The sequence below is a fragment of the Lissotriton vulgaris genome, unplaced genomic scaffold (genome assembly GCF_964263255.1).
Source record: "Lissotriton vulgaris unplaced genomic scaffold, aLisVul1.2 SCAFFOLD_811, whole genome shotgun sequence".
Taxonomy (NCBI): domain Eukaryota; kingdom Metazoa; phylum Chordata; class Amphibia; order Caudata; family Salamandridae; genus Lissotriton; species Lissotriton vulgaris.
The window spans coordinates 109,707-134,453 of NW_028252708.1; the positions used below are offsets into that span (position 1 = coordinate 109,707).

Sequence of the window (24,747 nt, forward strand, 5' to 3'; positions counted from 1 at the left end):
CTTCGTAAAGAAAAGTGGTGATTTCTTGTGAATAAAGTGGAATACCCTGTCTGAAGGAGTGAAAGTTACAGCACATTTGTTGAAGGTTATAGCACTTGCAACATCTCCCACAGATAGAGACCAGTTAAGGTTGTTTCCTGGACTCCTAGGATATTGTGCCAAGTTAGTAGAGATATCTGCAGACAAGACTGAAATGCTGAGAACATGTTCTAACAGTATCAGACATGATGTTTCCTCTGCTGGGATCTTGGTTCCATTTGACACCAAATGGAAGGCTGCATTAACAGTTGACGCAAGTTCTATAGCCATCGGTACAGTCTTATTACAATTAGATGATAAAGCTAAGAAACAGTGACATTTGCTTCTCTCTCTTTGGGGGTTGAGGTGTTTGCTTTAGTACTTTTCCATCTTGTATTGTACACATTGCGATGTGTCAGCACTTGGTACAACTGTTCGTTGTTTGGTATTCAGTGCCTTGTCTGTGTGTTGTTGGCGAGTGCCACATATACTCCTGGTTGGATACTTGAATCCTCCAGAGAAACTGCAATAATTAACATTCAGATCCGGGCTGTAGACAGTCTGAGACGGCAGCCTGTAAGGTAGCATTTCCTTGTGAACCTACAACCGAAGAGTTCTACAAGCTGGCAGATTAGCACTCAACAGTCTCTCAACTCACGGTTGAAAGTGTGACCAGACTCGATTGGCATCTCTCAATGGTAAGTCGTCCTCCACACCAGGTGTGGTTAAGGAGTGCCTGAAGTGGGCTCGCATTAGGAAAGAACACGTGTCTTAGGATGCAGTAAACTCTAGCTCGGATGGGTTTCACTGTAAGCTCTTGTGGTAGCTCTTGGCACTGCATGTTAGTGGTTTCGACTCCGTCCCATTACGCATCTTTAGAGTGGTCTGCTTCAGGAGACCCCCATGGATCAGCCTGTTCCATACCTCCACTCTGGAGACCTGCTCCTTTGGTCCCAACACCAGGTTTGGGCTGGCCACTCAGAAGTGCCCATAAAGCAGGACAGTGTCGGCGTGACTTTGCTGTTTTGGGAGGTAGGGATCTGTGTTCTGTGCTTCTGGGAATCGTAGGCAGGGACGCTGTGCCAGGTATTGCAGTTTAAGAAGTATAATTGATACCTTGTGCTAAACATGCAGACTGGGGGGAGGATAAAGGGTGTGTCAAGACACTGGAATAGATTTTCCTATCCCAACTTAGCTCACATAAACCTTTCCTTCCTGCGGACAGTAGTAACGGTAGTCCCAAAATGTAATTTATTTTCATAGATCGGCCAAAGCACCTACGTAGCTGCCTCATGTGTGCTTTGTCTGAGCCAAGGCACAGTAAAGCCCCTGAATCGGATGCCTCGGTTATTTAGCTGGATGGAACATCATGTTGTATGAAAAAGAAACCTTCATATCCTGCTGCGGCTACCCTAGAGGACTGGTCCAAGGCTGGCCAACAGACCATAGTGCATGAAAGTCGGGCCAGGCCACAGTACATAAATGTATAGATGTGCAAACCATTTCAGACTCTTTGCAGACTCTTTGCAGTGTATCTGTAATTTGTAGCGCTTTGTGAGATTTTTTAAGTCTGATGTTTTCCTGCCTTGCTGTGTGCTCTTTTTGTATCCTATATTAATTCCTCTCTCTTTCTCTCTCTGGCTGGCAGTGCCTCACCCACACAGCAGTGCTGCTGCAGCAGCTCAGCAAGGAGGCTACGAGATCCCAGCCCGCCTGCGCACGCTTCACAACTTGGTAATCCAGTATGCCTCTCAGGGCCGCTACGAGGTGGCCGTGCCGCTCTGCAAACAAGCATTGGAGGATCTGGAAAAGACCTCTGGCCATGACCACCCTGACGTGGCCACCATGCTGAACATCCTAGCCCTGGTCTACAGGTGAGGACGTAAGGGGAGATGGCCATGGATTGGCAGGGGAGGGGGGTTGGGTGCCTGGGAAAGTTCTGTCTGCCCACCCGCCCGCTTGGAATGTAAATGCAGGAAGAGTACCCCAGAGTAAGAGCTAACTCTGTAGGGAAGGGCCTACTTTAGGGACCACTGTGTGCCTTTACTGCTCATTTAAGGTAAGTTGGGGAGTCTCCCCCCACAAATACATTGTTTTTGTATGTATATAAACAATGCTTGGTGATGGCAAGTGTTGTAAAAGCATATGCATTGTAAAAGAAAAGTGCGATGTAAAAAATGCGTTGTAAAGGCTTACAAAGTATTTACCTGTGGTGTTCCGTCATACAACCGTACAGGTGATGAGCATTTCCAGAACAAAGTCTCCTTCAGTCTGGTATGCACTAAATAGAACTGGAAAAAATGAACGTTGAATAATGAAGGAACCTTTCCTTCTGAACAAGACTACAAATTTCAAGTCAGCCTTCTGCACATACCTGGTGGAGATTCATGTGTGCAATAAATTAAGGCCATGCTTTCTTGTTGTTTATGATTCAGTAGCTATCTAGCACAGACATTTCCCATAATGCAACACTGTGTTAATGTTGGCCTGCATGCCACAATATAACCACCTTAGGAGACATCTGCTCCGTAAGTCTTTTGTGAGCAATTGGAAGTGACCACGTACAGTGGGCATGGGGAGATCTGAGCTTTAGGGTATCATTGGACGTCCAGTCATGAATGATCATAAGTTCTTCCATGGATGTCTGAATCAGAGCATTATTCCCAGTGCCTCTCACGTCTGCCTTGGATTGGGGTTTTGGTGTTGAAGGTTTGTGTACACTAGTTTCACTGGAGACTAGGATTAATTGTGAAGAAACTGAACTGAAAAATATTGTGGACAGGGAAGGGAGCAAGATTATTGAAGCAACTGTAAGAAATCAAAGGCCAAATAGTCTCAAAGTATGAGGGAAGGTATGAATAGGCCTAACCTGCAGCCCTCGTGTCGAATTAAAGACTGTGTTGTGTTACTTGAAATCGTGTTTGCATAGATGTTGGTGTTCTGCAGTGTACATACCTTGGAGACCCGATTATATATTTCTGTTTAAAAAAAATATATTCAGCTGGTAGCTATCTAAAGCAACAGTGTTGCTTGACTGTTTTATGCTGCAGGGATCAGAATAAGTACAAAGAGGCGGCCCATCTCCTGAATGATGCCCTCTCCATCCGAGAGAAGACCCTTGGCAAGGACCACCCTGCGGTAAGTACTCACTGTTGAGCTAGTCTGACACACAGTGTAATTGATAAATTGGTCTTCTGTGTCATTATGTCTCCCTTGGTGCATCCAATACCTCTGTTGAGCCACAATGTCACAAACTAATAGATGGCCCTGGCTTGCAGAGATTTCATATCTCTGCCAAAGCATTCGCATCCCTCTGCCCAGACTGGCTGGAACACAGTGTAATAGTTAACAGTGGCTTGCTGAGCAATCCTATCTCTGTTCAAGCATTCATGCTGAGACTGGCTTAGATATAGAAAAAATGTCTCTCCGAGCGGTAGTATCTCTGAATACGTAGTTCTGTCTCTGTGATCTGTCACATCCCTCTGCGGAGAGTGGCTGGTGCTCAGCCATATAGACACATAGCCATATATATTGGACCCAGCCGTATGCAAATCAGTCTTGACCCTGCACCCAATGGGAACAGTCCAGCCTGAACTGCCAGGCCAGGTCCTCCCTGGACTGGAAACAAGCATCCTAGGACCGATTTCGGGCTTTCAGCCCTCATCGGCTAGGATAGCTTGACTCCAGTGGCATGGAGAGCACGGGACTCACGTCTGACCATATCCGTCCCACTCGGGGTGACAAATGCAAAAAGAACACTTGATGGACATATACCTAACACATCCTCTCTGTCAGTGCTTCTGCAGCCGTCTCCATTAGTGTTTTTATTAGGTGATCATTCACTGAAGCCTGTGATCATCTGAGGAACACTTCTCATGTTTATTTTTTCTATTGGTACAGTAGGAAAGCAAATAAAAGCAGAGTTCTCACTCATTCTCAAATGTGTCTTTAGTTAAGTCGGTCTGAATCTTTGGATCTCTAGAATATGTATTTATTTGTACGTAATGACTCAAACTTCTAACCAGGGGGATTCTTTTAACTACACATTAGACCACTTTCCTTGAAGTAAATCAGGTTTAGTATCATGTGCCTATTCCTTGCAGAATAGAGTAGGACCAGGGCTGGTTCCTTCCAGTCTGAGGTAGCATAGTAGCCCGAGTACTAAACAGCGTCTGGGATTAATGTAGGTATTTCATTTTCCACTTTCAGTTGAACTTTAAACATATGGGAAAAACCCAATGATTTCACCTTTGCAAACTACATGTATTCTGGCAATCCACAGTGGAGTTCGCTAACACAGGCGCCACCTTTGCCCAGCAGTCACTTTGTGTTGAAGGGAGTTTTGTTCACTGTAATACATTTGTAGTTTCGAAGGCAGTTTTGTGCACTGTAATACATTTGTAGTTTCGAAGGCAGTTTTGTGCACTGTAATACATTTGTAGTTTCAAAGGCACTTTGGTTCACTGTAATACATTTGTAGTTTCGAAGGGAGTTTAGTCACTGATATACATTTGTCATTTCGAAGGGGTTTGCTTCACTGTTAATACATTTGTAGTTTCGAAGGGAGTTGGGTTCACTCTAATTAATTTGTAGTTTGGAAGGGAGTTGGGTTCACTGTAATACATTTGTAGTTTCGAAGGGAGTTTGGTTCACTTTAATACATTTGTAGTTTCGAAGGGAGTTTGGTTCACTGTAATACATTTGCAGTTTCGAAGGGAGTTTGGTCACTTATATACATTTGTCATTTCGAAGGGGGTTTGGTTCACTGTTAATACATTTGTAGTTTGGAAGGGAGTTGGGTTCACTGTTAATACATTTGTAGTTTCGAAGGGAGTTGGGTTCACTGTAATAAATTTGTAGTTTCGAAGGGAGTTGGGTTCACTGTAATAAATTTGTAGTTTCGAAGGGAGTTTGGTTCACTGTAATACATTTGTTGTTTCGAAGGGAGTTTGGTCACTGATATACATTTGTCATTTCGAAGGTGGTTTGGTTCACTGTTAATACATTTGTAGTTTCGAAGGGAGTTGGGTTCACTGTAATAAATTTGTAGTTTCGAAGGGAGTTGGGTTCACTGTAATAAATTTGTAGTTTCAAAGTGAGTTGGGTTCACTGTAATAAATTTGTAGTTTCGAAGGGAGTTTGGTTCACCGTAATACATTTGCAGTTTCGAAGGGGGTTTGGTTCACTGTAATACGTTTGTAGTTTCGAAGGGAGTTTGGTTCACTTTAATACATTTGTAGTTTCGAAGGGAATTTGGCTCACCGTTATATATTTGTAGTTTCGAAGGGAGTTTGGTCACTTATATACATTTGTCATTTCGAAGGGGGTTTGGTTCACTGTTAATACATTTGTAGTTTCGAAGGGAGTTGGGTTCACTGTAATAAATTTGTAGTTTCGAAGGGAGTTGGGTTCACTGTAATAAATTTGTAGTTTCAAAGTGAGTTGGGTTCACTGTAATAAATTTGTAGTTTCGAAGGGAGTTTGGTTCACCGTTATATATTTGTAGTTTCGAAGGCAGTGCGGTTCACTGTAATACATTATGTAGTTTCGAAGGAAGTTTGGTCACTGATATACATTTGTCATTTCGAAGGGGGTTTGGTTCACTGTTAATACATTTGTAGTTTCGAAGGGAGTTTGGTTCACTGTAATACATTTGTAGTTTCGAATGGAGTTTTGTCACTTACATACATTTGTCGTTTCGAAGGGGGTTTGGTTCACTGTAATACATTTGTAGTTTCGAAGGGAGTTTGGTTCACTTTAATACATTTGTAGTTTCGAAGGCAGTGAGGTTCACTGTAATACATTTGTAGTTTCGAAGGGAGTTTGGTTCACTGTAATACATTTGTAGTTTCGAAGGGAGTTTGGTCACTTACATACATTTGTCGTTTCGAAGGGGGTTTGGTTCACTGTAATACATTTGTAGTTTCGAAGGGAGTTTGGTTCACTGTAATACATTTGTAGTTTCGAAGGGAGTTTGGTCACTTACATACATTTGTCGTTTCGAAGGGGGTTTGGTTCACTGTTAATACATTTGTTATTTCGAAGGGAGTTGGGTTCACTGTAATAAATTTGTAGTTTCGAAGGGAGTTTGGTTCACTGTAATACATTTGTAGTTTGGAAGGGAGTTTGGTCACTGATATACATTTGTCATTTTGAAGGGGGTTTGGTTCACTGTTAATACATTTGTAGTTTCGAAGGGAGTTGGGTTCACTGTAATAAATTTGTAGCTTCGTAGGAGGTTTGGTTCACTGTAATACGTTGGTAGTTTCGAAGGGGGTTTGGTTCACTGTAATACGTTTGTAGTTTCAAAGGGGGTTTGGTTCACTGTAATACGTTTGTAGTTTCGAAGGGAGTTTGGCTCACTGTAATACGTTTGTAGTTTCGAAGGGGGTTTGGTTCACTGTAATATGTTTGTAGTTTCGAAGGGAGTTTGGCTCACTGTAATAAATTTGTAGTTTCGAAGGAGGTTTGGTTCACTGTAATACGTTGGTAGTTTCGAAGGGGGTTTGGTTCACTGTAATACGTTTGTAGTTTCGAAGGGAGTTTGGCTCACTGTAATAAATTTGTAGTTTCGAAGGAGGTTTGGTTTACTGTAATACGTTTGTAGTTTCGAAGGGGGTTTGGTTCACTGTAATACGTTTGTAGTTTCGAAGGGGGTTTGGTTCACTGTAATAAGTTTGTAGTTTCGAAGGGAGTTTGGCTCACTGTAATATATTTGTAGTTTCGAAGGCAGTGCGGTTCACTGTTATACATTTGTAGTTTCGAAGGGAGTTTGGTCACTGATATACATTTGTCATTTCGAAGGGGGTTTGGTTCACTGTAATACATTTGTAGTCTCACTAGCCTGGGAACTCTCTTAGGATAAGCTTGAGAGAAAGCCCGGAAAACTTCCTAGATGTGGCCTCCCACATCACCAACTGTGCAGCTCAGTACTGGTAGTATCGGCATCTGCACAATAGCACATATCCATGCACCTGCCATGCAGCTAAATCAGCAATGAAAACCCTGCCTCAGTGCAGCTCAGAAGCAAAGGAAATGTTGAAGTCTGTTTTGCCCAAATAATACTGAAACCTGTAGTACTGCATGGACCTTACTCCCGCGTATCCACTAATGCCTACACAAGCATTCAACAGCAGTGTTGTCCTCGTAGTAACAACACTACTTCTCTGTGTCCTCTCAGGTGGCAGCCACACTGAATAACTTGGCAGTCCTGTATGGCAAGAGGGGGAAGTACAAGGAGGCGGAGCCGCTGTGCAAGCGGGCGCTGGAGATCCGTGAGAAGGTGAGGCCTTTCTTTCCTCAAGTCTGTGAACCTCTTTGCTTTTTGTGCAGGGCGTGTGATGAAGAGCCATGGGTTGGAATCGGAGCAAGCCACAGCACCTTTCTCCTTTCCCTGCCATAGCCCTTTCTCTCCCTTTCCTCTTTTTTTGATAGCGATCTTATTTGCATGTTGCAGGCTGTGACTGCCTTTTTAGTTCCTTGGTAGCCTGCTCCAGCAGGCCAATCTGACTTCTCATTCCTGGCCTGGATCACAGATTGTCTGTTCTCATTGTGTTTTTTAATTGAGACTGTGTATGAGAATTCATGTCGACTGCGGAGGTCTACATTGTGGGACCCTCGACCAAGACTTCTGTTGCTCACCTGGCCATTCACAATGTGTGCGCACACCTACAGAATAACACAGCTTGTGTTTTTTCTTGTTATTTGACAATCCAACTTGGATCTGCAAATAAAAATAAAGAAAATACACAAACTTCTTTTTTTTTTTTAGGTAAGCAGGTGGGGAAGCAGCACTGGCAATGCAGGTGGGTCGAAGAAGTAACATGGACATTGAAATAATCAAAGCAAAACTGGGTAGGGTTAGCAGCAATCCGTGGGGCCAGAAGCAACAGGGACGGGGCTCTTCATGGACGGAGAGGGGCAAGTGCGGCAGCAGACAGCCGAGATAGAGACAAAAACAGGAGAGAGAAGGAGCAGCGTGAACCACAGTGGTCAGGGGAGAAATGAAAACAGGCAATAAAGACCAGTGTGAACCACAGAGGTCATGGGAGGAACTAAAACAGGTGAGAGAGAGCGGTGCGTGAACCACAGAGGTCAGGGGAGAAATGAAAACAGGCAATAAAGACCAGCGTGAACCACAGAGGTCATGGGAGGAACAAAAACAGGCGAGAGAGCACAATGTGAGCCACAGAGAATTGAAAACAGGTGAGAGAGAGCAGCTTGAACCACAGAGGTCAGGGGAGGAACTAAAACAGGTGAGAGAGAGCACCGTGAACCACAGAGGTCAGGGGAGAAACGAAAACAGGCGAGAAAGAGCAACGTGAACCACAGCGGTCAGGGGAGGAACGAAAACAGGCGAGAAAGAGCAACGTGAACCCCAGCAGTCATGGTAGAAACAAAAACAGGTGAGAAAGAGCAACGTGAACCACAAAAGTCGGGAGAATCAAAAACAGGCGAACGAGAGCAATGTAAACTACAGCGGTCAGGGGAGAAACTAAAACAGGCGAGAAAGAACAACGTGAACCACAGAGGTCAGGGAGAAACGAAAACAGGCGAGCGAGAGAAATGTGAACCACAGCGGTCACGGAATGAACGAAAACAGGCGAGAAAGAGCAACGTGAACCACAGAGGGTCAAGGGGAAAAACGAAAACAGGCCGCTCTCCTGCAGTTTCTGGACCAGTGCCACTGGGTTAGGACTGCTTTTCTGCCCTCTTAATGCCGTTCTATGGATGCAAATGTTCAAAATGATGATTCTGGTCAGGTCTTGTCTGCTCTCAAAGTTGGAGACAGGATGGTAGTGTTGGACCTGCAGGGCGCTTATTTTCACATCCCTGTCCTGCAGACCCACAGGCGTTGGCTGCAGTTCACAGTGGGGCAGGAGCAATTTTGGTTTGCTATCTTCCCTTTTGGCTCAGCAGTGCCCCAGGCGTGTTTATAAACTTGTTAGTAGTGGTTACAGCGCACGTATGGGCGGTCAGGGGTATAGTCTTTCCCTACCACGATGACTACCTGCTGAAGGTGGGCTTACTGGGATTCATTATCAACGTACCTCAGTCGCACATGACTTCTTTGCAAACGCCCCCCATTCATTGGTACTATTCTGGATATGGTACCTGGCCGACCTTTAAAGTCCAGAATGGACTAACTCACCCTGGTTCAATCTGTTGGCCATTGCTGAAAATATGCAGTGTCTAAACTTGTGCAAGTTAGACGTCCTCCGGAAGCTCTCGCTGAGTGGTGCACAGTACTTTTGTATGCCTTACTGTAGCTGCCTCTTCAGCCCGAGTTCTGAAGATGATGATCAGGAAGGACCAGGCAGGAGCATCCGTCCTCTGACCAAGCTGACACTTAGGGAGGCTCTTGTAGTGTAGTTCCTATATTCCCAAAAGGCTCTGTGCATTGGAATAATTTATACTGTAGATTTAACATAGAACTGAGGTCAGTATGCCTCTGTTGAATATATTAAACTTAATAGTGAGTGTCAGCTAGCTCAGAGGTCACTAGAAATTTTCTCACATTCACAATAAGGGATTCGTTTCTGACAACCACATAAACATGACAACTTTGTTTCCCTAGGACTGGAACAAATATCTTCAGAGTCGTGGAAAACTCAGTCAATCATGCATGCTTCGTTTCACCAGAGGTGCAGAGAAATCGAGAGACGGGCGTTTTCAATAAAAAGGGTTTATTGAACAGTCTTCTTTCTCATGCAAGAAAAGTGAACTGCTACAATTGTTAGGCAGAATGCAAAGTATAATGCGTACAGCGGGAATAGTATTATAAAATAATACTGCAAGAGCATTGTATGGTTTCTAAGCCATATAAAAATACATACATAAATACACAGGCTAAAATACTCAACTGGTGCTTTTAAAATACGCCTATCCCAATGTACCTAACCTAAGTCTAGTACGAGGGAGGAAGTAAGTATGGTCTTTTGCATAGGTTTAGTTTTGCCAAGAATCTACCAAAGGTTTCTCTAGGTTCTAATCAGTTCCATACCTTTGAATGAAGAAGGTCTGGTATCTCTGTCTCGGACTTGATTTCCCAACACCCCGCAAGGGGACTCAGAAACACTGGGGCTGGATTTCTCAGCAGTGGAGGGCAGCTTCCTGATCAGTGCGTCAGCTGGAGAGTCGGCTTCCTTTGGCACTTGCTGTAACAAGCTGCATCGGGCAAGTAGGTCGTCGAACTGCTCCGAACCACCATGCTTTGCCATAGCAAGTGAAGGTATATTTATACCTTGAAGGTGTTTAGGAATGCCATGTTTCACGTAAAGTCGGGCATATGAACGCCAGGAAAGAACCCCTGGGGAATAGTTGTTCATTGTAAAAGTAACTGAGTTCTTGGAGAAATCAATATTCAAGCAAGGGGAAGTCCTGAACGGCTTAAGCTGGTTTTCCAAGAAATTGTTGACGTTTGGTGAACGGATGGAAGTAGCCCTGCTTCTATTTGGGTAGCATGTGCTATGCCTAAATAAGGGCTTGATTTCTATGCCTATATAAGGGCAACGCGAATTGTACCAATATAAGGGCATGAATCGGGAAAAGTCATACGGAATCTAAAACGACATACAACACTCTTCTGGTGCAGCAGAAGGGCATGATCTTGCAACCAGGCCGTTACAATCCACCCCTCCATTTGTGGAGATTGAGTGGTGGCAGTTGACTGCTCTTGATCAAGCTCTTGAGATTGTGGTTGTTATCCCGGCAGTCAGGCATCCTTCCTTGAAACCAGTTTATGCAGGATGCTGGGACAAGTTTGTGGCATGTGTAGTGCTTGTGATACGGACCCATTATTTTCCAGCTTGTCGGATGTACTACATTTTGTTATGTCTTTAGCCCAGGAAGGACTTGCTGTTAGCATTGCTAAAGGTTATTTATCAGACCTGTCGGCTTGCTTGCGGCTGCTGGACCTACCATCTCTCTTCAAATCAACTGTTGCGATGTGTTTCCTTAAAGGTTTGAAACATTTGTTTCCCATGGAACCTTTTGTATTCTTGGTCTGAGACGGAAATCTTGGGAGGTCGTGCTGCAGTGTCTGTCACAAGGGGAGGAATCTGTGGCTAGAAGTATCCGTCCGAAGAAAAGGTTGCTTGTCTTCGGTAAGGCTCTTTCTGGTGGATATGCTATCTAAATGTAGATTCCCAGCTTCCCTCCCACCACTCCGTCCCTTCCAGTGGCGGCTCCTCGAGGGAGTGCTGCTGGGCGGAGGACGAGAAGGGGCAGGGTGGGGGTAGTAAACTCCAAAATACGACCGAACAGAGTTGAATAAATAAAAATTCCATTGCGCGCTGCATCGCCGATTTGGCGTTGCAGTGTGCTCAATGTTATTTGTTTTATTTATTTATTTACTCAACTCCGTTTGGCTGTATTCCGAAGTTTACTCCCCCCCCCCCAACTTCTCCCTCCCTCTCACCGCCTCACAGCATTACCTCGAGGAGCCGCCACTGGTCCCTTCTAAAGAGGTCTCCATTCTAGAGATCTATACACTGGTGTAATTGATTACTAATATGTTCCGCGTCTGAGGGTGTGGGCAATGTTGAGAAATAAATTTACGGTAGCATGCATGCATGGCGCCTAAATGTGTCTCCAGTCACTTTGGGGCTGGACAGAGCCGCGTGGCACCATCAACCGGCACGCTGGCAATGCTGAAAAAGGTTTCAGATCCAGCCTGGCAATTAGATGGAATATGCACAAGAGAAAGCACTACCAAAAAGAACTCGTTTTTAAACATTTTAATAGGGACAAATGCAGAGCAGAGTTATTAAAAGTTTGAGATATGTTGCTAAAGATAGGCATTAATCTGTAATACGCCGGATAATGGCCTGTGAATGCCCAGAAAGGGTTTGCTTCTGATCACGCTCTGACTGAGGGGCGAGACACTGCTAATGTCCCCCCCCCCCCCTCCTCCACACGCTTTTCCATAAATTTCTATTTTTATTTAGACCCGAATATCGAATTAATGGAAATCCAAATATGAATAACTGCAAATACTTGATTATTTGTTAAAGCAATGCATGCCTCAATTTTTCATTTTTGTTTATCCTTTTTCTTCCTGCGTGCTGTACATATCTTGGGGTACTTCACCCTCAGTTGTTGGACTCTCCTGCCCTTCACTGTATGTTTCTTTTCTTGTACATGCCTTTTGTTGAAATCTGCTTTGTTTCATACTCTCTAACTGGTAAATCCATTGTTCCTTCTCGTACATTTCCCCTCTGATACTTGCCTTTTACTGAAAATCGGCATCTTTTCAACTCCAGGTTTTAGGCAAGGACCACCCCGATGTGGCGAAGCAGCTGAACAATCTTGCACTTTTGTGCCAAAACCAGGGCAAATACGAGGAGGTGGAATATTATTACTGCCGAGCCCTGGAGATCTACGAATCTCGACTGGGACCCGATGACCCTAATGTTGCCAAGACCAAAAACAACCTGGTAAGTATGAGCCAATGGGCTGCGACAATGACGAAAGCTAAAACAAGCTGCTACATAAGAATCTGTGGGCTGCAGAGAGGATACAACAACCTAGAACATGAGAATTCTTGGGCTGCAACAATGCCAAAATATGTATGACTCCTGGAAAAGGACGTGAAATCATACAAGGCACATTAAGGATGTTGTACAGAAATGGTGCTTTATGCTGGAGAATAGGACCTTAATGCAAAGGTTACACCCAATAGAGAAGGGGCCTAAACCTTTTGTAAGAAATGAGCCACATGCCTGGGTCAGTCGAAATAATAATCAAAAATAACAGATAGAAGTGTTGGTGATGAACGGTTTATGAAATTGTGAATTTCCCGGCTCAGTACAGGCCGCGACTGCAACTAAAATGTTATCAGATGTAAATACCAGTGTACAAGGGCAGTGGGTCGTCCTATCAAGAAATTGTTTTGAAAAGATGAAGTGGCAAATTGTGATTTTTTTTTTTTCTTCGCGCTGTGGGTCTGAAAACCTGGTCAAAGCTCAGTGTTTACAATTGTATCTTAGAAAATATCTTGTCACAGTGTGAGTTGAGGGTGTCACTTGATTGAAAAATGGCATTTTAACCATAGAGGAAACCTGTGGTAACCTTTTAATTGATTGAAGCCAGGTTGAGATTCTCGTGATTTTACGTGTGTGACCTGGTAGAGCTTTTTTTTCTGTAAAGTCTTGAAAATATTGGAAGGATTTACAGACCATTCTGCAAAGAAATCTTGGTCTCTCCCCATATATTTAGAGTCAAATGATGCTTGTCACCAAAAATTAGGGTACCGGATTAGTCATAAACTTGTTTAAATTTCATTCCCATTTTACAAGGAGGTCTGGGGGATCTCCCGCAGAGAAACTTGGTGCACATGGCATGTTTCAAACATGTGACTCCCCAACTCTGGTAGGATTGGAAGATAATTTTCTGCCGCAATGGTTGTAGGTTCTTCTATTATTTTATTATATTAACATTGGCCAAAGGTGATATGATAGAAACATTACTTTGAAAGGTTATTGGGGTGGTTTTTGGAGGTTGAGGCAGATAACCCTTTGTGTAGCACAATTGGAAGGTAACAGTATAAAATGTTAGTAGGGTGTGTGACCAGTTTAGACCTAGGTCTTGGCACACTTTATTTTTCACAATGCTCTAGTTACCACATATGGCAAGGCTCCACAATACGTCTTTGAGCATACTCTTCTGCAAAGTTCCATAATTGATCCAGTCTGCGACAAGCGGTTACAGATCTATTACACAAGAAGGCATCAGAGAAAGTGCCATAAAGGAACCAAGGAATCTACTCTGTTAAGTTCTTAGTATCAAAACCGGACAAGACACTGAGACCCATCCTAGATCTACAGACACTAAACAAGTTCATCAAGACACAAACAGATCAAGATGAAAACACTACAGAAGATTATCCAAGTCTTTGAGGTTTATGGTTGCCATGTATTTCACTTTTCAAAGATGCAGGTACTCCCAGCCCCACCCGCCCCCCCTTTCTAACCCAGAGAGGGAAAAGACGTTTCTGGGAGAAAGACTAACTACCTGTGGCAGATAATCCAGACCATGATAGTGCAAGTTTGTATTTAGCAGAACTGTCAGCCTCTGACCCCGAGGACAGTGGGGAAGCGAATGGCATCTTGCAACCCTTACTGTCTGATATCTGACTTCAGTTGATACCAGTCCAAAAATGGCTGCAGCGGCAGTGATCCCAGGCAACCGGGAGCTGGGAGCATCTAGTGGTTGTCGCAAACAACATCACAGTGGGCAGACCTTTCAAAAAGCCAACTCCTTCTGTAACCATCACAATGCACTCTTCCCACTTAGGATAGACATCAGGGGCCTGTAAGTCCCAGAGGAGCTGATGAAACGCATACATGTGTTAGAACTGAAGACAGTCTTCCTAACCCTAAAGACACATATTGTGGGAACAGTTATTCAAAAACATGACCACCATGTTCTCCCTCAACAAACAGGAAGAGACAAGGTAACAAATGTTGTCCAAACTAGCTCAGGACATATGGAGATGGGCCATTCAGAGAAAAATAGCTCTGTTACCAATGCACTAATGTGGAGAGCCTAAATAGGCAGGTAAACACCTCTCACAAGTGTAAACGTATGCAACAGATCATGGGGAGAATCTTCCGTAGGTGGGCTCACCAAACACACATCTTTTTGCAACTCATGAGGGTGCAAAGTGCAGAAGCATCTTAGAGAAGTACCCACCATCACCAGTTATTAGTGAATGCCCCATCTAGAGAATGGTCAGGGAAATGTGCACACGCGTTTTCCCCAACTCCTGACAACACTCCTGATGCTAGAGAGATGCAAGCAAGCAACCATGACTCTAATCCTGATAGCACCCCAATGAGCTAGACAAACATGGTACTTTGACCAGGTAGAAATGGCACAAGACACGGTTATGAGACTGCTGGCTCACCAGGACTTGTTGGGTTGACAAGGGACCGGGTAGACCACCTGGAACCAGCCACTCTTAGCCTAGCGGTATGATAAATTTGTAGACCTAGAGTTTGGTCACTTGGAGCTACCTCTATGGGCTGTGGCTGTAATGAAGGAAGTCAGAAAGCCTACCACAAGAAAGTGCTACTCCGCAAAGTGGAACAGGTTCACACACTGGTGCATCAGGGAAGGACGTAAAGAAACGAGACTCTAGATGCTACTACTGTCAAGTACCTGACCTCCCTGCTAGATGAGACTTCCTACACCTCACTTAAGGTCCATCTGTCAGGCATGGTGCGGTACACAAGGGTTGTCATGGGAAGGAGTTCAACATGGCGGTCATCAAGGAATTCCTGGAAGGAGAAAAGAGTATAGCACTGCCAAGATCAGCCCCCAGACCAGCATGGAATCTAAACCTAGCGCTGACATCAACTCTTATAAGTTCAGGTTAGATTGATATAAATGGGCCTGAGCGGACTACCACCCACTTAATCTGTTACCTTACTGACTGGCACATAAGAAACTAGGATCATTTGTGGGGAGCTGTGGGATTTCAGATAATCTTAGTTTTCATTCACGAGATTCAAGAAAAATTATTTGTATGTTTGAATTTGTTGTACAGACTATTTCTATCAACAACAGTTTATTCAAAGACAAACTTATTTTCATAATAAAAAACATTAATACAAAGAATCTTAAAGTGATCCAAATACAAATTTCCCTTCATCTATAATCAGTTATTGCTGAGATGTAACATCTTTCAGTGCAATTCAGTCAAATTGTGTTGTACTTTTCCTATGCATTTTAAAAACAACATCACTAATACAGCTAACACGTGTTTTGCCGTGGTGGACTACTTTTTCACGGCCTGCTGTAGAAAAACTGTACAGAAGGTGAAACTAAAGCCTCATCCTTTTTAAGTGAGTGGCCCAACTCTCAACACATTATCTATTGCTGACATAGTTTAGGAAACCACCATTTGAACCCAGGCATTCCACGGGACTCCAGTACTTGGCACTCAAGATGGATTTCTATCACCATCACGTGTTTATAAGTGTCAGCAAACTACAGGCACTTGCAAAGCAAGAATCTTACTACAAATATACAAAGACAAAGTGGGAATGAGTAGGCGGTACAGCTTCTCTCAAAGGTAGTTTTGCACATTCATGTTAGCAAAGCTATACAGTTACCTGCATCTTTCTAACAGCCAAAATCACAAGCCGAAAGGGATGTCAGAAGAGCAGTCGTGTATTAGCTAGAGGAAACGAAAACAATAAGGAAAAGAAGCTTCTTTTAAAATTTCTTTAGCTCAACAAACAAGGGTTTGCCAGTCGCCAGGGGAACTATGGTAAGCTAGATAGCTCAGACAATCCAGACATGCTACGAGCAGTTGGAGTTTTCACTGGAAGGCCAACCATGGGCACACTCTACGATAAAAAAATGGAGCACCACTAGCTTTCATTGCTATTGTGTCTGTGTCATTAAATGAAATCTGCCTGGCGGTCACATGGTCTTTTCTCAACACCTTCACATCCAAGTTGACAAGGAAGCGCAGATGGGGACAAAGAACTAAAAGTAATGTTCATGTTAAGGGGACTTATAGAGCACACTGTTACAAACTGGTGTCCTGGCGCTAACCATTAATCGAAGCCGCAAAAATCCGGTCACATGACCAATAGCCAGATCTGCTAAAGATCCAAGTTTTCAATTCTCGTCTAAAATCCAAAAAGGACAAGGCTGAACGGATAGACATGGGGAGTTTGTTCCAAATGGTGATGGTACAGAGGTAGAAACTTCTACCCCCTCAACTTGATATTTTAAATCTAGGTACCCACAATGTTCTAGAATTAGAAGATCTAAGTGCCCTACTGGGCGAGTACCATTTAAAGTGCTAAGCTAGGTCATGTGGTCCAATATTATGCAAAGCCTTGTACGCAATGCACGAGGCTGTGACTTGAATCCTCTCCTTAACTGGCAACCAGTGAAACTGTTTAATGGTATTCCTAATCGAGACATTATGTGACGATCGAGAAAGAACTCTTGCTGCAATATCAAAGGTAAGCCTATTATCAACAATAACCACAATGTTTTTGGCCTTTTCCACTGGTTTCTGAAGATCACCTAAGTTCGTTGGCCACCATTCCGGAGACCAAAAAGAAGAGTCATTGCCAAAAAGAACCACCTCTGTTTTATTGGAATTCAGTTTCAAACTATTCAAACGCTGACATAAAATCATGAAACTGTTTACTAATGGCGGATGGTTGTTTCATAACTGCTACGATGATTTGAGTATCGTCGGCCTAGGAGGTAATGGCAAAGCCAAAAGATTTTATGATTGGGGCCAGGGCTGCAATATAAACGTTAAAAAGAGTGGGGCTTATTGAAAAGCCCTGAGGCACTTCACACAGAACCTGAAAAGGGTTAGATTTAAAACGATCCATCGCCACAAATTGTGATCCATCTTCTAAGAAGGATTTCAACAGGTGAAGTGCTGATCCCTGCACTCCAATACCTGCTAACCTATTAATCAGAATTGAGCGGTGGACAGTATCGAAGGCCACCGATAGGTCTAGTAAGATAAGGGTGGCCCTACCACCATTATCAAGAGCCTTCCTAATTTCCTCTACAGATTTAATCCGGGCCGACTCCGTATTGTGCACAGTCTTAAAGCCATGTTGTGATTCATCTAGGCAACCATGTACATTGATATAATCCATCAGTTGCTTATTCATGGCTTTCTCTAAAAGTTTTCCGGAAATGGCAAACATGATATCGGGCGATAGTTGTTAACATCAGCTGCATCTAAATTAGGATTTTTCAGGATAGGCAAGATTGATGCCCTCTTCCATTGGCTGGGAAACACTCCTGTCTTAAAGATTACATTAAACACTTTTACCAAATTATCCGCTACGATATCTTGTGCCAGTTTTACCACTCACAGGGCAAGGATCAATTGGTGAACCTGCCTTTGAATGATCAATGAGGTCCATCACTTACCCCTTATCAAGACCCACAAAATTCCCGAAACAGAATTCCCCAGCTAATCTATTTGCTGCTGGTTCAATATTCGGGCTGATGGAATTCGTTCTAGTGCTACGACTACCAACTTCATTAAAGATGCTTTCCACTTTCCACTTTCCACAAATAAAGTGTTTGGCGATCTTATTGCACAGACCTTGAGTTGGCACAGTGCCCGGAATGGAAGGCGACGTGAGCTTTAACACCGTGCTAAATAGTTCTTTAGAAGAATTTTTTAAGCTATAGATTTTTTGTGAGAAATATACACTTTTTTCACTCCTACTCATTTCCTTATATTTACTCAAGCTCTGTGTTCTATTCTATTCCTTCTGCTGGATCGTAAGCTGATCGCCAAATACGTTCTAGTTTTTTACAACCTAACTTACCATCCCTCAACTTATCTGCATACCATGGGGCCAAAGGACGGTTCCGCTTCGAACAAATCGAGATCAAAGGGACGAATTGTGAACGTACACAAAAGGTGATGGGAGGGTGTTTGCAATAAGTATAACCACTGCCAGTAGCTCAGAGTAATACTCCAACCTATCGTTCTTTTGCTCACAATGCATCTCAGTTTGAAACCAGACATATCCAAATCATTCTTGACTTTGTTCCACATGGGAAGAGTCCAGCTTGAACTGCCAGTCCAGGTAAGTAACCGTTTTGTTTTCTTAGGCTAAGCACTACATGGTAGAATCACAACCCGCTTATGAATTTAGAATTGGCTCGAGATGCAGAATGTTTGTTACCGGTAAATAGCGTGTTTCTTTTCTCTATCACACTCTGTGCCCGTTTCATCACATCGACATAGAGGCATACCCAGTCCTGATTGAGGCTAGTTTTATAAGGGTGAAGGGTGGACTGAGAAGTGATCTGATGACTTTTCTTTCCATTACTTCCAGGCCTCCTGCTACCTGAAGCAAACCAAATACAAGGAAGCGGAAACTCTGTACAAGGAGATCCTGACTCGGGCCCATGTCAAAGAGTTCGGCTCTGTGGACGGTATGTTTGGCTAGTTAAACTCTATGCATGTCTCCTAGTGCAGAAGAAGTGTACTGCCCCCTCTGCTCTACCTCAGTCGTTATCCCGATGCCAGCAGGTGTGTTGTTTATCACCTCTGCAGGGCTCGAAAATTCCACTCGACCGCTCGCATAGTCGAGCTAAATTTAACAAGGTTGAGCTGTTTTTAGGTCCTACTCGCCCTTTCTGGCGAGTAAGAAAACAAACCAACTTTTGTCCTCTGTCTGTGAAAACGGAGCAAGTGTGACAAGATAACAAGATTGAAAGGCATTTTTATTGCTCACAAAGTTAATGAGCAATAAAGATGCCTTTAAATCTTGTTAGTTTGTCACATTTGCTCCGCTTTCAGAGACGGAGGTCGAGTAAGTTTCAGTTAGGTCGAGGACATTTTTTAAGGTACTAGTCCTGCAGGACTAGTACCATTTTTGGGATTTTTCGAGCCCTGCAGTCTGTGGCTCAGAGCAGTAGCTGTTGTATAGTCATTGCAATGTGCTCCCTGATTCCTTCATGAATGGTTTGCCTTTCTCATTCTCTCTGCCCCGTCTCCTTGCTTCTGCCCTCTTTTCAGTTTCTCTGCCTTTAGTTGAATCCACTGTTTACTTTACACTTTGGTTTCAGAACCTGTTGCTTCTCTCTCTCATGCGTGAGTTGTACTGTAATATAGAAATGTGCATTTTCTCCAGTACTGGATCTATCATAGATTGACATGCTCAAATCATTCCCCGTTGTTCAAGTGGGAGTCCCACAGTACCATTATAAAGCAGTATGTATCACTTTTACAAGCCTACAATGGCAATCAAAAAGTCAGTTTAATAGCCTATCTATGTCCTTTTTTTTTTTTGGAAAAGGACCAAACTTGAACTATAACCAATCGGGCAACAGCACCCTCTAGAACATTCCCAACAGAGGCTGAGTCCCTCAGATTTTCGCCTGCATGTCTTGTGAAGGCAATCTCCCTGAGCTCTGCTTAGTTTCTTACACTATTTTTTCATTGCCGTTGTAGGCCATGATGGTGATACATATACCATAAGGGCATATATGTGTGACACATGGCACTTTGAAAAATGCAAAAAAGTGAATTTTTCAAGGTAATCGCAAATTACCACCAACTTGAAGTTGGTGGTAATTTTTGCGATTCCTTACAGCAATATCGCAATTTGCAATGACTACTAGCATAGCATTTAGAGAATCGCAAATTGCGATCCGCTAAATGTGTGCGGAAATAGAGAATCCCAATTTTTGCGATTCCTTTTTTGCAAGTGGGTTTTTACTTAACTACATTGCACACAGCGTGATTGCAATCGCAAACACTGAAATTCTGCAAACGTCAGTGTTTGCGATCGCAGTTTACCTCGATAATCTGGCCCTAAGTTTCTAGCATTAGCATTTTGCGGTGTCAGGAATGTGGCACTTGATACTTTAAAATGTTTTAATTCAATTTACTCCTCAACCCTTCTGCCTTGCCGGTGCTGGGCTTCTTGAATACCAGGGCATTGCAGCACACAGTATCACAAACAAAATATTTTCAGATTTTTACGGCTGGCCTTTGAATTCTTTCTTCTGTATGCTGAATCTGTGAATGACTGCTGTGGCTTTTGGTGTAAATATGACATTATTGTTATCTTTAAACCCCACCCTGCAGATGACCACAAGCCCATTTGGATGCATGCTGAGGAGCGGGAAGAAATGAGCAAGGTAAGACCTATGATCACGCTGCCAGTAGTGTCTTCCGGATTCACAGCGACAGTGGGGCGTGTGCCCGCTCTGGTCACTAAATGAGTAATTAGAAGTGGGTGGGAGAGTCCATACTTGAAGGCGATATCTTCACGCCTGAAAGTATTGGCAATTAAAGGCGAAATAGAAACTCATTCTGATGAATACTTCTACCCACAGATTCCTCACTTTTAGATTATCCGCAGGCACTACCGACTGGATCCAGAAGATTTTTCAGCATAGACCCTGAAGTCTAGTAGGTGGCATAGTTCTGTTCTGTGTGGTGTACACTAGCCCCAGAAGTGACGCCTGGAGGTGCATATAGATGCCACTTAAGCGCACTGACATCAGTTTCTTTTTTTCTTTGCCTAAGTATGCGGATTCGGAGCTAGCTCCTAACTTCTCATCAGTCAACACGCCTTTTCATTTAACATTACTTCACAGCATGCAAGGGAATATGTCCCCTCTTAAAACTACATTGTTTAAGCATTGTAGGGACTATCTCAAACTAATGCCTGCGACAAGTCTCCGACATTTATCTCTGGTGATTGAGGTTTTGCCATCTCTCCGTCGTGTAAGTAGTGTCCCCTGATGCACCTGAAGGCAATCTGGACCGTGAAGTCAAGAGGTACATTGCTAAGCACTGAAGGTAGGCAACATAAGAGCTGCTCCTATTCGAAGTCAAGAACACAGAATCCGGTCCCATAACAGGTCGCAGTCGTGATCCAAGTCCACAGATTAGTCAAAATCCAAAAAGAAACACAAGACGTCCAACTGGGTTTCGTCCCAGCCTGGCCACTCTCCAAATGAGTCGCTAGGGCATCCCCATGCCCCATTGTCTCGATCTCTGTACCCGTTTGAATACCAACTCTGCAGCTGATTTCGAGGCAACTCGGATTTCTTAGTCAATCAGCATCGCCACAACAGATTAAGGAGAATGAAGAGTTTCAGGAGACTCTTTATCTTCACAAACCTAGCAGATCCTTGTGGCATGTAGTTGGGCCCCATGGATCCACGAAGGCCGGTAGATCCACCCTTGGGCCCCTTGTACCACCTGAACCCGCTTTGGAATCTGCTCTTAGTTCCGGTACCGACTCCACGCCCCTCACCACAATCTATTCTGGTTCTTGCCACATAGACTCGAGAGGAGGATGTCCATCCCATAGCTCTGTCCAACTCAGATTTTCTTTTACCTCAATCTCTGCACACCCACCCGCATACCCTCTTACTCTGATAAAACAGCGCCTTTGTCTAGGAGACATCTTTCAGTGCTCCAACAAGTATTCGAATTGGACTCTGACCAGAGCCACCAGCTTTTGGTTATGATGGTGGTAGTAGGGGTGAATTTTCACAATATAATGATGACAATTTGTTTGTGAACTTATAAGTGGCCAGTGGACCGGACACCTGTCCTGACTCAAGGTTGGTCTCTCCCGGCACTATGCCCCCCCGCACAAACTTCCAAACCCAATCCCCCCACAGCTTTCCAGGAAGACGTCTGCTACATTCGCCCCTGCTCAATGAGGCTCTGACTCACTCTGACGCACTCGAATAGGCGCTCTGACCAAACCCAACTCTTGTCCACCAGTAAGCAGACAGGCGGCACGTTGTCACAGACATTGAGGCAGAGGATGTTTTTTTCTGCTAGCCTCACCCTAAGGTCAGTCAACGGCAAGTGTTTGCGGAGACGGTACTCCCATGCATTGTGGGTCGCTGAGATTTGCCAGCAGTCTCAAAAGGCTTTTAACCCCTGTACATCATGCGGTCTGGCCTGGACACAACACACGGCACAGAACGAGCAGTAGAAACTAGCGTGTTGCTCCTGTGCCATGCTCGCATGAGAACCATGGGCCTCTCAAATGACGTTCAGTCAACACTCAGTCAATTGCCTTTTGACTGGTCTCTACTCTTTTTCGAGAAGGCCGACTTTATCTTTGAACACACAAAAAGAGAGTAGAGCTACTGCGCACTCCCTTGGTTTTTCCACACCTTCAAGGCCAAATCACCAATTTCACCCTTTTGTAGTCATTGCTAGAGGATTTCCCCCACCACCTCTTCCACCTACATTGGAAAGGCTTTCGGAGGGCTATTTCTCCAATTCGCGACAGAAGTCCAGGCTCTTTCGGATCCAGGAGAGGGTTCCGGTCACCAAGATCACAGCTGGGTGAAAATCCCATTATTTCTTAGTGCACAAAAAAGGCAGAGGCCTTCGCCATTTTTTAGATCTTTAACCCCTTAATTTTTTCCTGCTGAAGAAGAAATTAAAGATGCTCACTCTGGCCAGGCTCTGTCGGCCAAGGATCCAGGAGACTGGATGGTTGCGGTGCACCTTCACGGCGCCTATTCCCATATCCCTGTTCTGCAGGCCCCACAGATGCTACCTTCACCTACCTTGATGACTGTCTGTTGAAGGCAGGATTTTCCCGGTTTTGGTCCACCTCTGGAAGACGGCAAACCTCCTTACATCGTTGGAGTTCACTGTAAACGTGCAAAGTCACACAGGACTTTTTCTCAGAGGCTCCTGAATACAGTGCACTTTTGGACCAACAAGTCTGACTTTCATGCTATGATCCGGATGTTTCAGCTGACGTCCTTGGTCTCAGGGAGGACGGCTCTGAGGCTTCTTGGCCTACTGGCCTATTGTATTCTACTGGTCGACCATCCAAGGTGGCACATGGACGCTCTACAGTGGGATCTAGAGACTCCGTGGGTCCAGCACCAAGGGAACCTGTCGAACTCTTCCAAGTTTCAAAAGAGACTGCAAAGGATCTGATGTGGTGGCCGTTTGAATGTAATTGGACCAGTGGCAGACCCCACGACCTACCCCACCAAGAGCTCACAGTGGTGACGGTGCATTACAGCTGGGTTGGAGCGGTCATCTGGGGGAGGCCATTTGAGGGGAGGTGGGGGATCAGAGGACTCAGGGCTCTGGAGGAGACCCACTGCCACATCAACATGGTTGAGTTGTAGGCTGAATGCTCAGTGTTGAAATCCTTCCTGTGGTCCATCAAAGGGAGACTGATTCAGGGTCTTGCGCTCAACACCATTGCTTTTTGATATTGCAACAAGCCGGGAGCGTGGGGTCCTAGGCTCTGTTCCAAGAGGGCCGGCACCTCTGGATCTGGCTGAATCTTCAGTGCATCTCCCTGATTGTACACCACCAGGGCGGACAATCGCAGCTGATGACAGATCATGAATGCCGCTACAGCTGGAGGTGATGTAGGGTGTATTCCAGCAACAGAGGCAGCACCAAATTGATTGCTTCACCTCCATTGAGAACCCACAACCTATTTACACATTGGATTCCTAAGAAGGATCTCTCGCCAAGATGCATTCTGCCTAGAGTTTAGAATGAACTCCTGCGTGCCTTCCTACCGCTTACTCTCCTTACCGGAGTTCTGAAGATCAAAAACGATCAGGACCAAGTACTCCTGGTGGCTCAGGATTGTGCTACGAGGTTGTGGTACCTGGAATCTCTGAGCAGGAGTGTCTGTCTTCCAATCATGCTACTGCTTTTGGAGGATCTCCTGTTGCTGCAGCTGAACTGGGTTGTGCAACTAGCCTGCTCAACCTACTCCTCCATGCGTGGAGATAGAGCAACTTCACTTGAGCTACCTCCCAAAGTAGTGTATTTCATCCTGGCAGGCAGGACGGCGTTCTACAAAATCTGTTTATGCCTGGTGCAAATTTTTGGCTTGTTATGGCAGCCGTACTGTGGATCCGTTGTAAGCTAAACTCTTGAAAGTGCTATTGTGTGTTCTGTCTTTGGTCCTGCCAGAACTTGCAGTAGGCGCTCCTAACCTATAGTTGTTGGCCCTTTTAACTTTTTGCATTTGTCATACCAACTGTCGTTGTTCCCTATGAATCCTGATACTGAAGACTGTCTTTCTCATCACAATAGCCTCAGCCGTCGCTTGAGTGAGCACCAAGCTCTTGTCAGTCGAGCCGCCCCCCACCACCTTCTTTCCTTTCTACCAAAGATTGTGACTCACTTTCATGTCAGACAGTCGATCACATTTGCAATGTACTTTGCTCTGCCTCGCCCCTTGA

General features: G+C 44.4%; 1 protein-coding gene across 2 annotated transcripts in view; it reads left to right on the top strand.

The window, feature by feature from the left end:
- LOC147662067 (kinesin light chain 1-like) overlaps nucleotides 1-24,747 on the top strand; it is a 427,072-nt gene that overhangs the window by 103,423 nt on the left and 298,902 nt on the right. For both annotated transcript variants that reach the window (XR_015305983.1, XM_086951131.1), the window contains exons 5-10: nucleotides 1,667-1,892; nucleotides 3,069-3,156; nucleotides 7,199-7,300; nucleotides 12,282-12,455; nucleotides 18,867-18,966; nucleotides 20,627-20,679. Coding sequence is in view for 1 of the 2 variants with exons in the window: in XM_086951131.1 (XP_086807257.1) it covers nucleotides 1,667-1,892; nucleotides 3,069-3,156; nucleotides 7,199-7,300; nucleotides 12,282-12,455; nucleotides 18,867-18,966; nucleotides 20,627-20,679 (743 nt within the window). In the remaining variant the exon portion in view is untranslated. The remainder of the gene's footprint in view (nucleotides 1-1,666; nucleotides 1,893-3,068; nucleotides 3,157-7,198; nucleotides 7,301-12,281; nucleotides 12,456-18,866; nucleotides 18,967-20,626; nucleotides 20,680-24,747) is intronic.